Source organism: Emys orbicularis, chromosome 16, assembly GCF_028017835.1.
Source record: "Emys orbicularis isolate rEmyOrb1 chromosome 16, rEmyOrb1.hap1, whole genome shotgun sequence".
NCBI classification, from domain to species: Eukaryota; Metazoa; Chordata; order Testudines; family Emydidae; genus Emys; species Emys orbicularis.
This window is the reverse complement of record NC_088698.1, coordinates 27,636,540-27,649,393: the sequence shown is the minus strand read 5'-3', so window position 1 is coordinate 27,649,393 and position 12,854 is coordinate 27,636,540. Positions and strand designations below refer to the sequence as shown.

The 12,854-nt window shown below is 38.4% G+C and overlaps 1 protein-coding gene across 1 annotated transcript in view; it reads left to right on the top strand.

Moving 5' to 3' along the window:
- Nucleotides 1-12,135, top strand: part of PPP1CC (protein phosphatase 1 catalytic subunit gamma) — a 29,106-nt gene extending 16,971 nt beyond the window's left edge. Inside the window, exons 2-7 of the mRNA XM_065417987.1 lie at nucleotides 1,583-1,714; nucleotides 3,047-3,277; nucleotides 7,980-8,084; nucleotides 9,799-10,022; nucleotides 10,344-10,478; nucleotides 10,939-12,135. Coding sequence (XP_065274059.1) covers nucleotides 1,583-1,714; nucleotides 3,047-3,277; nucleotides 7,980-8,084; nucleotides 9,799-10,022; nucleotides 10,344-10,478; nucleotides 10,939-11,028 — 917 coding nt within the window. The 3' untranslated portion in view covers nucleotides 11,029-12,135. The remainder of the gene's footprint in view (nucleotides 1-1,582; nucleotides 1,715-3,046; nucleotides 3,278-7,979; nucleotides 8,085-9,798; nucleotides 10,023-10,343; nucleotides 10,479-10,938) is intronic.
- Nucleotides 12,136-12,854: the final 719 nt, after the last annotated feature.

Sequence of the window (12,854 nt, the reverse complement as noted above, 5' to 3'; positions counted from 1 at the left end):
GGGGGAAGAGTGGGAATGGGGCATGCTCGGAGGAAGGGGCGGAACTGGGCGGGAAGAGGTGACCCAGGCCATTATTTCTTATGGGGAAAAATTCCCCGGTATCCGTTGTTTCAGTATCAGTCATCCTTTTCAGGAACGCAACCCCGACGTATACCGGGGACCCCCTGTAAAGAAAATTTCACGGAAGCCTGTGACCTGTCCCTGACTTTTACTAAAAATATCCATGATAAAATGGGAAGGGACTGGGCAACTGTATGGTGGCTGGGAGCTCTGGGGCCCCCACCACCTGTTGAATTTCAGAACTTCAAAAAAACAATCAATTTGTGATTCTGCAGCGTTGTCTACACTAGGAAAAATAGTGTAGGCAAGCCTCATATGCTGGAATTCTGTCTACACTAGTGGTTAGGTCATTGCTACTACCATTGCGACTGTACCTGTTATGACAGTCGATGTCACGCAGATGCTAATTTTTCTAGGATAGATAAGGCTGCAGAATCACAAGAAACATACTTTAAAAGGTGTTCTGGAAAGGAATTGGGCAACTTAGTTTTTTAAAGTTCTGAAACTGAACTTCACTATAAAAATTACAAGTGGGGTGGGGGCGCTAGGGTCAAAGAATGGTATCTTTTAGTCCATTAAGAGTTAAACCGGCTATATGTGTCTATACTAGAAAAGTGAGTACCCATATTATGCTTGCTGGCTGCTATAATATGGGTATTCTTTTCTAGTATAGACACCTTGTCTGGACTAAAATCTAAACCTTTTTTTAAATTCCTGACTTTGTGCTATTTATTTTCAAATTGGAAAACATCACACCTAAAGACTAAGCACTGTCAAATTTATTTGTTAAACTTTGTGTTATGACACTGGTTCTTGGATAGTAGTGCTAATTTTAGCTTCAGTAAAAATTAATTTAAAAGTTATCTCTGTGAATACAAAGGGTTCAACAAAGCAGATTTTTTTTCTTTGACTCTAGGTCACCATTGATGAAATAATAACCTTGTTATACTTGGATGATTATTTGTTCTTCTATTTAAAATGTATATAAATGGATACAGATTGGCATGCATTATTCTTTACTTGTTAATCTTATCCCACCTGTTTAAGGTGTTTGAAACTGATTTACAACTTCACTACATGTTCAGGCAATGTCTAATTTGCACAGATAGACTGCAGGATAGAAGTGGATAGAATGTGTAAAATGGGGGCGGGGGGGGGAGAAAGTGTCACTGGTGGGATGCAGAGCTCTCCCTGCAGCATCGACTCCAAAGGCTTCAGTGCCGCTGGGCTTGGCTCTCTGCTCTGGGCATTGTGCCATGCTGCACAGGGTCACAGTGCTACTCAGGTTTGGCCAGCCACCTCTCTGTCATAATGACAGGGCTGGCTGGGCCAAATCTGAGAGTGGTGCTACAATCCCATAAACCTAGTCACAAAGCCACTCTCTCAGATTTGGCCTGGATGTCTCCCTCCTCAGGGGGACCAGACTAAACTTGAGCAGCACTGCAACCTTGGAGGTTGGGAGTAGGTTGACACTTAACAAGTCATTTGATTCATTTAACCAGTTTTTAACTTCTTCCCACAGTGAGGGGTTCAAAACCAGGTAAAAACGTCCAACTTCAAGAGAATGAAATTAGAGGACTGTGCTTGAAATCCAGAGAAATATTTCTCAGTCAGCCTATTCTACTAGAACTTGAAGCCCCACTTAAAATATGTGGTAAGTATTGTGACTTACTGTGTATTGGTCAGTTGACACTTGGCTTTCAGTGAACAGGCATTAACTTGGAAATATATTTGCAGAAATATTTTGTTTCTTACATACCTATTGATAGGTGTCTTAAATCTAAATACAATAGAACTAATGTAAAACATCAGTTGTAATCAGCTGATCTGAACAAAAGGCTATAGCACAAGGGCATAAACAAACAAATGTCCGGTTAATATAAAGAATAGTAATGAAGAGGGTAGCAAATACAGAAGTAAAAAAGTGGGGGATGAGGAGCAGAAACCCCAATGACAAAGATAAGTTTGCTGAAACTAGACTACCAAAAAAGTATGGGCTACTTCTGGATTGGGGATGCGGGAGAGTCCCAGAACAGCAGACCTTGTATGAAGAAAGCCCTGCCCTCAGCACAGCCCTGATTGAATCTAGGGGTAGAACAGAGACCCATAATAGTTCTAGGCAAGGTATTTGGGGCATAGATTCCTAGCCTAAGTAATTTATATTGTGATGAAAGGCAAAATAGAAACCACTCCAGTAAGAATATGTAACTTCAGCTCTTAAATTACATTGTTTTATTAAATCCTTTTCTAAGACTGAAGATTACCTCAATTTAGAGTAATTTGTTCATTATATCTTATAACTGCACAGCTGGTTTAAAATCTAGTAGTCTTTATAAGTATGATTGTTGGGCATGATCTATTTAAAAAAAAAAAATCTAGACCAGAAGTGAAAGTAGCATTCACTTCCAAGCCAACTTTGCAGCTAGGATTTGAATAATCTTGTTACTTTCTTAACACATCCATAAATGGTACTCAAGATTTATATCTAGGAGGGATCTTCTAATACTTACATATGCAGCATTCTGAAATGAAAAGCTGCAGATGGATGCCATCAGGAGGCATTAAGACCAATATAAAGGGTCTTGATCATAGAATCTTTTCTCAGGCAAAACTCACAGTGAAGTCGAATGGAGTTTACCTGAGTAAAGACTATAGGATTGAGCACAAAGAGCTTTAACTTTTGGGTTGAGGTATTAAAAAATACGTATGAATATTCTTAAATAGCAATTCTTTGGTCATTCAGCACAACTTGCTGGGTTATGTAACTTCAGTGACTCTGTATACTGCTGAATGTGCATAATTTTCATACTAATAGACTAGAGACCATTTGATTCTTCAGACATCTGTGGTGGGCAGCATGTAGCTTTACATGAGATCAGAAATAGATATAGCTTTTCTCAAGTTTTATTTGGCTAGCAAGTCAGTCAGCGATTGTAGTGAAGGTCTCGCTTATGTACCACCGCTTATGAATGCCTTTGTTTTTAAGGTGACATCCATGGACAATATTATGACTTACTTCGACTCTTTGAATATGGAGGTTTTCCACCAGAAAGCAACTATCTATTTCTTGGTGACTATGTTGATAGAGGAAAACAGTCTTTAGAAACAATTTGTCTCTTATTGGCCTACAAAATCAAATATCCTGAGAATTTTTTCCTTCTTAGAGGGAACCATGAATGTGCCAGCATTAATAGAATTTATGGATTTTATGATGAATGTAAGTAACATTTGTTTTTTTGATGGATGGAGGAGGAGGGTTGTTATGCACTTAATTATGCTAGCTTACAAAAATTCTCTCCCAGTCTGGTTTTATTTGAACTGTGTACCAACTTACAGCTTCTCTCTTGCATAGCTCAGGTGGCCTCTTGGAAATTTGTACCCTCAATGATCTAATTATGGTTTGATCAGCAAAATAGAAAGTACTGTGTAGAATGACTGGTAAAATGTTATTCCTATTTGATCACTGCTCTGATTAACAGCGCTCACTGCTGTACACTGTTAAAGTTCAAATTGTAAGCCTATCTAATCTTGTATAAGATAAAAATTCTAAATTGCAGCACAAAAATATTTACCTTTTCTCTGAAGTATAAAACTTGTGTGTGTAATTACATTGTAAATCCTTTAGCGAATAAATGGTCCTTTATCTTCTACCCTGCTTACCAGATAATAAATACAAGATGTGACTTTTTATAAAACTGTTTACATTAGAAATAGCTGATCCTTATTTCTGCTTTTCAGGAGGACCTGAATAGTGATACAGCATGATATGCATTTGTACTTTCTTTAGGAAAATAACTAAAAAGGTTGATTTTTTTTTTTTTTCTCCTTTGGTAACCATTTGTAACTAAATATAGCCTTTACACTAAATTTGATGCTTCTTTTCATGAACCAGTAGGGTACACTATATCTATAAAAATGTATTTAAGCAATGATATAACTTAATATACATGGTGATGGTGCTGCCCACCTAATAACTTTTAGCCCAGAGTACTAGCCTGGGATGAGGGAAACCCAGGTTCAATTCTCCCCCCTCCATGTTCCAGAGACACTTTATTATTTATCTACAGTGGAATAGCATGACTGAGGGAGCCCCACATCAGAATATCTCATAGCTCACTGGTTAAAGAATTCTCCTGAGAGGTGGGAGACCCCTGTTCAAATCCTCTATCTCCTGACAGAGAATGGGGGATTGAATCTGGGTTTTCCACAACCCAGGCAAGCTCTAACTACTTAGCTAAAACCTACAAGGTAGGTGCCACCTCTGTTGGCTGGATTTTCTCCTCCATCTGGATTTTGAACGAGTCCCAATCCTGTAAACAGCCTCTGAGCATGCCTACCAGACTGGGCCATATACATGACTTAGGTGGCCAAATACCTGTCTTTACCCGGTTCAGGAATCGCTCTGGGAATTTGGCAGGCAATAGGACTCCAGACGCCTAGATTGAGGCAGTAGTGCGCATTCCCAGAGACAGAAACAGTAAGCTCCTAGGGAACTCTTACAGCAAAAACATAGGAGTCGAATGTAGGCACCTACAGTGTTCAGCTGGAGTTTTGTGGATTGTAGTGGAGCTAAAACATACTGGGTCCAATCCTATCCTATGTTTTTCGAGATTCAACTTAGTAGATCTCATCCTCACACCTATTTTTTTTCATAGCTTGGAAGATAAAAACAAGCTTCCCTGCTTTTTTCAACTTCCAGTTGGTTTCTTAACTTCAAATGAACTAGTCATAAAACTCAATTAGCAGAATAAACTGAAATGAAGGGAAAAATCTTTCTGCACCTGTAGAAGTGACTACTGCTTTCCAAAAGCTGGTTTAGCACTTCAACAATATCTGGTTCCAGTTACTTAGTCAGTGACTTCCACCACTTTAGTGGTTTGACTTTCTTTAAAACTTGGCAGCAAATACGTTGTACTAGTTAATATTTTTTTGTATTTAATTTAAATGATTTTAAAGATTATTAAATTCAAATGTAATTTTAGGGTTTTTTTTAAATGAACTTGTATTTAATTCAAATAAGTCCACTTTTTTAAAGTCATCAGCTTTTATCCACCCTCTGCTGCCCCTCTCTTTAGAGGACACACAGAGGCTGCTCAGATTACAGGATTGACATGTTTCATCTCTTCCAAAGATCACGTCAGGGTCTTCCAACAAAGGGAAGACAGTAAGGACCTGATACATTTCAAATATTGTATATATTTTGGAGGCAGGGGGAGAATTGAAGCTATCTTTGTGCATCCTAATGGAACAGTAAATACTAAAATTGACTTGTCTTTGGCTTGCAGTTTTACTTCTAAACTAAAATTGTAACTGGCATTCTTGTCTCCTGGTAAAAATAATTTTGCTGACAAGTGACTTATTTATTGGAAATCTGACTGACTGTAAAGGTTTTGATTCCACTTCACTACTGGCTTATTAAAAGAAAACTCTTAAGATTTAAATATTCATAGTTTGGCAATGGAATGTGGAATCTTTCATGTCTTGTTCAGATCTATCAGACTGGCAAATTTGATCTTGGTGGTCTTAGTATAAATGTATCCACATCATTCAGTTGCTACTACGGATGACAGAAGAGGGGCCAAGGAGTGAATGGTTCATGAAGACTGAATTACCTTCTAATACAATATGGAGAATGCTGAATTCCTATTACCCATACTGTGACTGTTCTGTGAAGTTCACCAATATGCATGGTGTGAGCACAAGGGCTATGCTTCACTTAATTTTTCAAAATTGGGCTTAAGTGGCGCATAGACCTTCTGGTCCTCTAAACATTGGTGAACCTAATCCTTTATGAAGAGGACTTCAGTCTTCAAAGACAATTTGGCAACCAGCAATAATACTCTTAAAAAGAATGTTCATGTAAACTATATGAAAGCAGGGTAGAAACTGACCTGCAGTAGCACGCTGTGATGGGCTTGTTGCTTTAACATTTTTCTAGTAGTACATGATCAATAATTACACAACCTTTCAAATGGAATTGATGAAATGAGTGCAGCTTTCCTAGTTATTGTGCCTTGTGACCTTCACTGTTGGCTGTGTGTGGACTAAAAGCACGCATAAAGACAATTTTTTTCATCTGTGCTGTCCACAATATACACATTTGATTTTTAAAGTGATATGCTATTTCAAAATATAAACTTTGCTTGGAAAACCATTACCTCTAAGTTTTAAAATCCCTTAGCCCTTTTTATACTCTGGGGAGTATAAGGATACAAATTGTGCAGAAAATAAAGACAGTTTTTTGTTTCACCCAACTTCATAGAGCTGGCTTCATAACTTATGATTCTTCATTATTAAAACACTTTAAAAGTCAAAAGAACCCACTACTTTTGATACAGTTGAGGGGTACTGGTGTCCTCTGAACTCTGAAAAAGATAATTTAGGTTTATATACCAAAATGTTAGTATGGCGGCAGTACCTTGTCCTATATTATCTTGTGCTGTGATCTAATTTGATATTGCATGCTGAGCAGTTTGGACAGTATGTGTATGGATGGAAGACCTCAAAGGAAAACCTAGGTGCCCCATGAAATTACATTGCTGATTCAATAGGTGGCCTTTGTCCCTGAGTGTTGGTGTGGACCCAGTATCTCACCATGGTGTTGAGGGTAGCTTTTGGTAAACTCTGAGCCACATACAGTGTTGCTGTGTACTGTTGTCACTTGCCACTGGGAGAAAGTGTTGATTCCTATATTAATTAGGCTCTTTTAGGACAAAGACTACATAAGTATACAATGTAAATCTTAGCATAATTCCATACACAAGTTGCCCAACTTTAGGGGGTCAGTAAGCAAAATAAACTCTGAATATATTTGGTCTATGCTAAGAATATCTCTAAACAAGTGCTTGGTTAATCATAACTTTAATGTACTTAAAGTTACGTTTAAAAGGCTTCTGGGGTGTAATTAAAAAAAAAAAAACTTAGGCTGGATAACTTCACTTTTAAAGGGTTGAATGAAAATAGGGGGAGAACATGTTATCTTGCCCTAAAATTATTTGTGTTGTGGGTCATTTGCTTTGCTAGTTGCTTACGTGATACTTTTAATGCAAAATACAATAGACTTCATATGGGAGTGGGGGTCTCTTCCAACTTTATCTCACATTGATTCATCCAGAACATTCTTTGGATGAATTAATGAGACTTCTAAATCTTCTACATACTCACTGTTGGACAACATAGATTAGTCTTAGATGTTTTTATATAAAATAGCATGCACCTCTGTGGTGCTGCTTAGGATAACTTGTATAAACACAACTTTTTTTTTTTAATGTGCTTAAATTTTAGGTCCAGGTTTTCTACTAAGCTTAGCTTCAACTGGGTACAGTTGAGTAGGGGGGTGTTAGGGAGACAGTTGCAGCTCCCTGATTCTCTGACTGGTTTTATGTCAGGTACAGTCCCTGCTAAGTTTAGAGTAGCCTCAAGGCTGCTCTGAATACTAGTCAACAGTGGTTTCCAAGGGACAGTCTTTTAGTTACGTATTTCCAGAGTGCAGCATACTTCAAAATGCCCCTATACTGGGGCTGCGTGGGGTGGAGAGTAGGAGTTGGTTGAACTGGCTCTGTGCCTGTTTGAGAAGATATGAGCAATGCAATGGAAGTGGAACAAGCCAGAGAATCTGGCCCTAATCTGTAAAAGGTCAGTCTCATTCTACACATGGAAACTCCTACCACTCCAAAAGAAACCTTTAAGAGCCACTTGGCTTTTCCGAATTCGCTACAGTCTGAGACATCTTAAAACCTTTTTTCATCAGCAGTAAAATGCATTGCGTCTAAGAGGAGCTGTGTGTGTGTGTGTGTGTAGGCTTCATTTCTACACCGTGGCAAAGTTAAGACAGCAATAGTAGCATTGTAACACTGTTGGATCCTTTCTAGTTCTCATTCGGAGACCATATTAATTGTTTTTCCCCTAAAACTTTGTAGGTAAAAGAAGATATAACATTAAGCTGTGGAAAACTTTTACAGACTGTTTTAACTGTTTACCAATTGCAGCCATTGTGGATGAGAAAATATTCTGCTGTCATGGAGGTATGTGGTGCTTCTCTAGTGGTTACTCAAGTGTTTGCTAATCTGTTGTCTAGGTGTGCTAGTTCCATGTTTGTGTTTATGCATTTTGCATAGTTGGAAAATGACTCCCTGTTGGTTTAATCCTCGTTGCTGAAATTCTGAAACACCTGTTCTCCCGGGGGGAATATGGGAGGCTCAATTCATGCACTGAGCTGGATATTGAAGGTTGAGGTTGAGCTGGATATTGAAGGCTATGTTAAGTAAACCAACCCTAAATAGGTTGTTATGCAGCAAGTTCCAGAGCTTATATTTTTAGGCATTGAAATACTTAATTGAGCAAGTAGTTTAGTACCATTTGGGATATATGGCGGTCTGCTTTTCCTGTTCTATAGAAGTTCATCTGCACTCCCCTCTCCTTTCAAATAGAGAATCTACGTAATTTGCCGAATAGATGGTCTGAGTCCGATATAGATTCTACAAAGGACAATAAATTCTTGGTCATTGGGGGGGACCCCCAGGACATGCCAAGGGGTTAGCCTACACCTAAAAGTCAGTCTTACCCTTTTTGAAGTGTACTTAGGTTAGGTTTTTTACAGCTGTTTATACCACTTCAGTAACTGGATGGGTCTAATGTATAAAACAGTCCAAGTATCTCAGCAGTGACATGTTGCCTATTGCAACTCTTGGTATCTGTCTATAATTTGCAACAATTATAGCTTACCTAGATACTACAGTGAAAAATAGTATGAATATTACTTATACTAAGTTACTGTAACACTATCTCCCCATCTTAGTATTTCATGTTACTATGCCTGAACAATCTGACAAGTACAGTATTCTTTCTACTATTTAAATATCTTTCAGTTTGTCTTAAAGGCACACTTTGTAGGTGTTCACAAATATTAAGCAGTGAGAATGATGTATTCTGTAAAATGCGGAAGTGACCTTCCTCATCCTTATACCTAAATATGTGAACATGCACAATAGGCAACTGTTTCTGCTAAATCGTAAAGCTGTGAAGACAAGTCACTTACACCTCTTTGTGGCATGGTGTGGCCCTTCAAAGTACCCTGCACTCAGTTCCCTTCCTGATTCTCCCAATAATTCATTTACAGCCTGGGGTACTTAAAGTAATGTCCCCTTCCTTGGAGTCTAATTTATTAAGTTGTTATACAATAGTGTGTCTCTCAGCCCTTCAGACCCACACTGTCCCACTTGAGACTTCCAGTTCATGCTTGTAGGCCACTCGGTTCCTTCCCCTTAGTTAAGGGGTGTTGGGCTGTGCTGTATTTCAGCAGTCAGGCTTCTCCTCACCAGGCTTTCTCTCTTCCCCCCCCCCCCCCCTTCTTCTTCTCGTTTCCCCCACCCCCCAACAGTTGGTCTTTATCGTGTTCAAGAGGTACCTGTATAACATCTGGTAGTCATTTGCTGGCTTGCATGCCACTCCTTTGAACTTTTTTCCTTAACGAGGCCATGTCATGGAATAGGGTTGGCTGGCTCTGGGCCCCACTGCTTCTTGATGGTGACAGACCACCCTGTTACAGAGAGCTTTTAAAATTGGATAAACATAAAGAATCGCCATAAAACTTTATAGATACTAATCGCCACCAGCAAATCAACAGGATGGACTTTAAGGCTTTTTCTGTCTTAATAGGTGATTCAAAATGTTTGTTAATGTGTGGAACATACTTTGAGTAAAACACTAACCATTTATACATCTTAAAACTCCTAACAGGCCTGTCGCCAGACCTTCAGTCAATGGAACAGATTCGGCGAATTATGCGCCCCACTGATGTACCAGATCAGGGTCTTCTTTGTGATCTGTTATGGTCTGACCCTGACAAAGACGTCTTAGGATGGGGTGAAAATGACAGAGGAGTGTCCTTCACATTTGGTGCTGAAGTGGTTGCAAAGTTTCTCCATAAACATGATTTGGATCTTATATGTAGAGCTCATCAGGTATCTTAATTTTACAAGTACAATCCATGGCCCTGATCTCCCAGTGGGATCCTAGTGCCTCAGCAGAGTCCCATAATTTCATTGCTATTAGATCACACTGCAGGAGTGGGCCCTGTATCCATTCGTAATTCTGTTTTGATCTACTTAGTTTAGAACTTCTGTTGTCTAGGCTTAAATGGCTCTTCCACAGCTGTCTGTGATAGACAATCATACCATCTCACAGCTGTATGTGGGCTAACTTAGATGCATGTCATTTGAGAAATAGTTATGTGACTGGTAAGAAATTATTCTACTCTAATAGAGCTATTTTTCTATTAAAAGGTGGTTGAAGATGGGTATGAGTTCTTTGCAAAAAGGCAATTGGTAACTCTGTTTTCTGCCCCAAATTACTGTGGAGAATTTGACAATGCTGGTGCCATGATGAGTGTGGATGAAACTCTAATGTGCTCTTTTCAGGTACAGTATCTTAAGATTTTGCCCTTTAACAAATTTGCTTTTTTATTAATAAAAAAAAAAGTACTATTTCTCACTGCAAATAGATTTTTACAAATGTGAAAGGTGGCTGGAAAGGCTACATTCAGTTCAGTCACCCTTTCTCTTCTCAGAAAGGATTTAGGTTCTGTCCACATTGGCATAAAGTAGAGCACACTTCTCACCTTGAATTAGATTTTTCCAACTGAAGTCTCATCTGTTTCCTGACTCTTACTGTCACGTGATTCCAGATAGTCTGGTCTAGTACTAGCATAACTGTTAGGTGGGCAGGGAGCACACTACTCCTAGCATTGAGCATGCAGAGCTGCTGGCTGACTTTACTCATAATGGTCACCTGTATGATGTTTTTTACAAGCAAATTAGCAGATTGGCTAGTTATTTGCTGGCTAAATCACCATAGTAAATGACTGAATTGTCTTTTCAGATTTTGAAACCTGCAGAGAAAAAGAAGCCTAATGCTAGCAGACCTGTAACGCCACCAAGGGGTATGATCACAAAACAAGCGAAGAAATAGTAAATTTGGTACAGCCTAGTTGGGACTTGTATTATAGTATATAACCTCCATTTTTAAAACTGTAACGTGTACTGTTCAGCTTGCTCAAAATAGATAACGTGTTTGTGGTTTTTCATTTTGATTTAATGAATGGCATTTGCTGGTTGTAACAGCAAATGAAAGACTTTTCTCCCTTCCCAAGAAGAGTTTTTAAAACTTCCCTTATGTCGGTGTTACAGCTGTACACTCCACAGCATCTTATCCTGTCATTATGGGTAATTGTACAACTGACTTTTTTGAATCTGTACAATTAGTGTAAATGCTTGTTTTCTTCTTTAGGAACTAAAGAGGGCACTAGTGTGCTGTGAGATTAGAAATTTGTTACTGTCTGAAGTTACATACTGTTTATACAAACTACTGTGAACTTTTTTTACTTTAAAAATTTGTTTTAAAGGGATTGCTTTTCTTTTAATGTCTTGTCATGTACACATTAGTTTTATTGCTGTCAACATAAGAAATAATCCTCAACCTGACCAGCATCACTGGTATGATGTATATTTAATTAAAGCACACTTCCCCTCCCATATGCTTTAAATGAAAATTAAAGCCATTATTTTAAATGTTTGTGTCTCTTTCCTGAAGCCAAAGTTTCTGTTTAAAAAGCTGTATCTACACAACCCATCAAGATGAATTGGCAGGGCTTTACATTCATGCCTTTCTCTTGGAGATAAAAGGAAGTTCTGACTTTAAATAGCAAGTTGTAATGCTGTGCTGTTTGTGCTATTAATGGTAAAGGTAAACAACGTTTTGTACAATTTCAATATATTCTATTGAGTGAACCTTCTTACAGTTGCAGCTGTCCTGTGGCAGCCAGTTCCAGAAAGCAGTAACTTGTGGAAATGGTTCTAGATCTGCCTGAGAATTTGTCCATTTCTGGCCTAAAGACTTGCTTCCGCAAAGAAGCGTAGAAAATAACTTGCTAACCACCCAAGCACAGGAGTTATTTCTGTTCACCAGTTTATACAAATCTAAGTCTCTTGTTTTTAAAAACAAAACTGTTAATCTTTTTTTGAACAGATGACAGTGTACAATACCATGTAGTGAAAATAATTCACTTATTAAATGAAGAAATTGTTAAATCTTCTCAGTGTCTATTTATCAGCACAATACACACCAGAGTTATCAGAAGATTTGGCTAAATTAGGTCAATAAATTGATCTGGAAACCCACAAACTCAACTTGGAATTATGTCTGAGCTTCACACACCTGAGGTATGTTTCTAAAGGGAAGGTCTTGATATAGATCCATCATGCTTACCTGTAAAACTTGAGTGCCTCCCAATTAAAAGCGAGATGGGAGAGTTGTGCTATCAGACTAACTTGTTAGACACACTCCTGTAGATCCAGTATAGTGTACAAGTAAATCTAAGTTCTAAATTTGTCACTGAAAATACAGGCAGCTTAAATATTTGTGTCTTCCATAGATCAGGATAGCTGCAACACAACTCCTAGACAGTTTTGTTCGCTTTCCACTGGAATGGGGAAAGAATGTGCTGTAAGATCTTCCTGCAACCTTGAACTCTGCTGTTTTGCTTTCCCCTCAAACTTCAGACTCTTTGGAACTCCGCCCCCAGTTTCACCTTTGCAACCCAAAACTTGGCCTCATATCTTCAGTAGGCTTTACTAGTATAATGGTATTTCCATTTAGTAGCAGTATAATCTGAGAGGGAATGTAGGTTTATAGTTAAAGCCAAAAGCTTTAAATGATAGTAAATTCCTGGTGATGAAGTTCCCAGATAAGAATACTAATGGGGAAAATACACCACACATTTTTTTTCTGAAAGAGCT